The sequence below is a fragment of the Bidens hawaiensis genome, unplaced genomic scaffold (genome assembly GCF_021521415.1).
Source record: "Bidens hawaiensis isolate Kalapana, Puna unplaced genomic scaffold, B.hawaiensis_p1.1 tig00072082_1, whole genome shotgun sequence".
NCBI classification, from domain to species: Eukaryota; Viridiplantae; Streptophyta; class Magnoliopsida; order Asterales; family Asteraceae; genus Bidens; species Bidens hawaiensis.
The window spans coordinates 16,036-18,773 of NW_027502611.1; the positions used below are offsets into that span (position 1 = coordinate 16,036).

Here is a 2,738-nt window from a genome sequence, read left to right on the forward strand (position 1 = left end):
CACCAAAAAATAAAACACAGTTCAAAAAAGAGATATATAACAATACTACATTCAAAATAAATATAAAGATAAAAACTGTATGATTTTAAGATATATTCTTTTCTAAACAGTTTGATTTTAAGATATATTCTTTTCTAAACAATGACACAAAAGGTAACTAACCTGGGCTTGGTGACCAAGAATAACAACAAAGGCATTATTCTTGGAGAAGTTAATTCTTGGAGAAGTTAAAAAGTGTGTTGGCCTGTTTACTCGTTTAAGAGTTTAGAGAAGTTAATGCTTTGAATTTAAAAACGAGAAGTGTTAAATTTTAAAGTTAAATATGTTTTTTGTTTCATGTAACCATTATAACTTTTTAAAGTAAAAGTAATTTTATTTTTATTTTTTTTATCTACTCTTCACTACTACATTTTTTATTTTATTAGTTCTAACTATCTATTATATTATTATTTCTATTCACTTACTCTAATTACGAGCTAAATTTGTAAACCCAAGTATGTTAATTGGGAATGAGAGACAAATATACAAAAACAATTATAACAAATTATAAAACTTTTTTATATGAATTAGAGCAATTGATTGCTTAAATTGTTACTAAGTCACTAGGTTTGCTCCTATTCATAAATTAACGTAATCTGGGTCGACCCGAAACATGACAAGGATTTAAATGGGTCAACTCGACGCAAATAAATATATGAGTCGGGATATGATTGAAGAATCTCAGCACGTCAACCCAAAATCCAACCTGACGAGATTGACAGCCCTAGTTGGAAATAATCATAAACTTTCAGGGTATAAAAATAATATAAAAATAAAAAGAGGCCCATTATCGATATCTAGCGGGCTTTTGAGGCCACAAGTGAATAAAGTCGTCAATTGGGCTACAATGGTGTCGTAAGTTATCTCGCCATAAATGAACCTCTTCATTTTCATAATCATAGGTGCTTGTGTACAGCCTACACTTGTTACTCGGGTCTTCCGAGTAAACACTGGCCTTGTCCTCGTTCAGCATGTCAAAGAACTCGTGCACGACACTCATTGTGTCATTCAATAACCCATCATCAACTCCATGGTTGATCAGCTAGTTTCAAAAGTTTACAAAAATAAACCGCCATTTCAAGTAGGTGTGTTTATGGGTCGGTTTGATTTTGGGCTCAATCCGAATTTCAGCCTTTGAGATTTTAAAAAACGCTCAGTTTCGGTTTTCAATTTCGCCAGACTTGAAAACTGGCCCACATACAATGAATTTTGGGCCTGATATATATTTTTAGTTAACAACTATTTGATTATTATACATTTGGGATTAAATATTAGGGTAACATCATACATTAAGCTATTATAAATAACTTAAATACAAAGTAAAAAAATGAAAATCTATAAGTTTGATTCGATTTTTTCACTTCTAATTACACGTAAAACCGAAAGTTTGATTTATAAGAAAACATAAAACTTAACCGTTGGTTTTTGTTCTAGTTCAGTTATTTCATTTTGGTCTTTTCAGTTTAGGCTCGATTTTTTGGGTTTTGTGTACACCTTAATTTCAAGAGAAAAAATAGTCAAGAAACACTACGAGTCCTAGCCAGGTGTTTATAGGATTGCAAGATCTCAAGTTCAAATCCATTGGTAGAAGTGTAGAGGTGCACAAATCGTTTTTTTTTTTAAACCGGCTCTGGTAGGGGACCATTTCCGATTAAATTAACAAAAGTCAAACCCGTTTTACCACCGTCGGGATTGGAACCGAGTGGAACATAGTCAAACCATCAAAGGATTGGGGTTTGACCAGGAACAGATCGGTTTCAAAGTAAAGGGTTACATATACTAGTTAATGCAAACAAAAATAGTGGGATCACTAGTAAGTTATACTAAAATTATTAATAATCATCAATGATTCGACTAAATTTCATGTACCAAACGGAGCCTTAGAGTTGTGTGGTGCATTTGCCGCATGTCATAAGAAAACAGTTACATGACAAACCTGAAATAAACCATATTCTTGGCAAGCTCTAATAATTTGTTGAACCGCAACATGTCGACCAAGAGCAAGTGCGTTATCAAGGTCGACCACGGGGAGAGTGTCGCAGAAAGGCACGGTTGTATCTCCCGGCCTTGAATTGACCGGGAAAACATAATTGTCTGGCAAGGTTTTAACAGTTGAAGACCAGCTTGAAAGTAGCTTCTCCATGGCTTTTGTTGATGAGAACTTGTGTGTCCTCTACTCTCTTTATAAGGTTAGAACTTAGAAGTCAATGGTCAATGTTTATTTTATGTCCCTGGTCACCTTATTGTTTTATAGAAACTTACAAGAAATAGATTTGTAAAAAGTTCAATGAATAACATCGTTGTGTATTTAAAATTAACCTCAGATCCAAATATATATTTAAAAAATAAACTGTCTGGAAGCAATGGATTATTAATTTATTATTGTTTATATAAACAAAATTAGTTTACAACTCAATAGTAATACAAAAGGACAATCAAATAAAAAAACAAAACTGCACATGTTTTAAGTGATTTATTTTAATTCGGAACTCATAGATGAAGGTTTATCCATAATGTATGTAGTCCATCAGTATTAAATTGAATAGTGTCGTAACACTCGAATAACTGCGGTTTGTGTGGTGATATTGCTGAGACTTCCGCTCTTCCAGCCATCTTGTTTCGTGCCCCCTTGCTTCTGTGGTATGGAATGTGATCAGCGCTCCGGGTCCCTTAGATCTACGCCTACTCGGTTCGGGATT

General features: G+C 33.5%; 1 protein-coding gene across 1 annotated transcript; it reads right to left on the bottom strand.

The window, feature by feature from the left end:
• Positions 1 to 826: 826 nt before the first annotated feature.
• LOC143605932 (protein DOWNY MILDEW RESISTANCE 6-like) lies at positions 827 to 2,201 on the bottom strand. Its single transcript, XM_077081876.1, has 2 exons — positions 1,976 to 2,201; positions 827 to 1,081 (listed from the first exon to the last, which is right to left on the bottom strand). The coding sequence occupies exons 1-2, from the start codon at positions 2,180 to 2,182 to the stop codon at positions 827 to 829; spliced, it is 462 nt and encodes a 153-aa protein (XP_076937991.1). The 5' UTR covers positions 2,183 to 2,201.
• Positions 2,202 to 2,738: the final 537 nt, after the last annotated feature.

Excerpts from the sequence above, each read along its gene's own strand:
- LOC143605932 (XM_077081876.1), bottom strand. The coding sequence starts at position 2,182 with ATGGAGAAGCTACTTTCAAGCTGGTCTTCAACTGTTAAAACCTTGCCA. Across the intron at positions 1,082-1,975 it reads AAGAATATGGTTTATTTCAG|CTGATCAACCATGGAGTTGA; the intron begins GTTTGTCATGTA and ends TTTTGAAACTAG.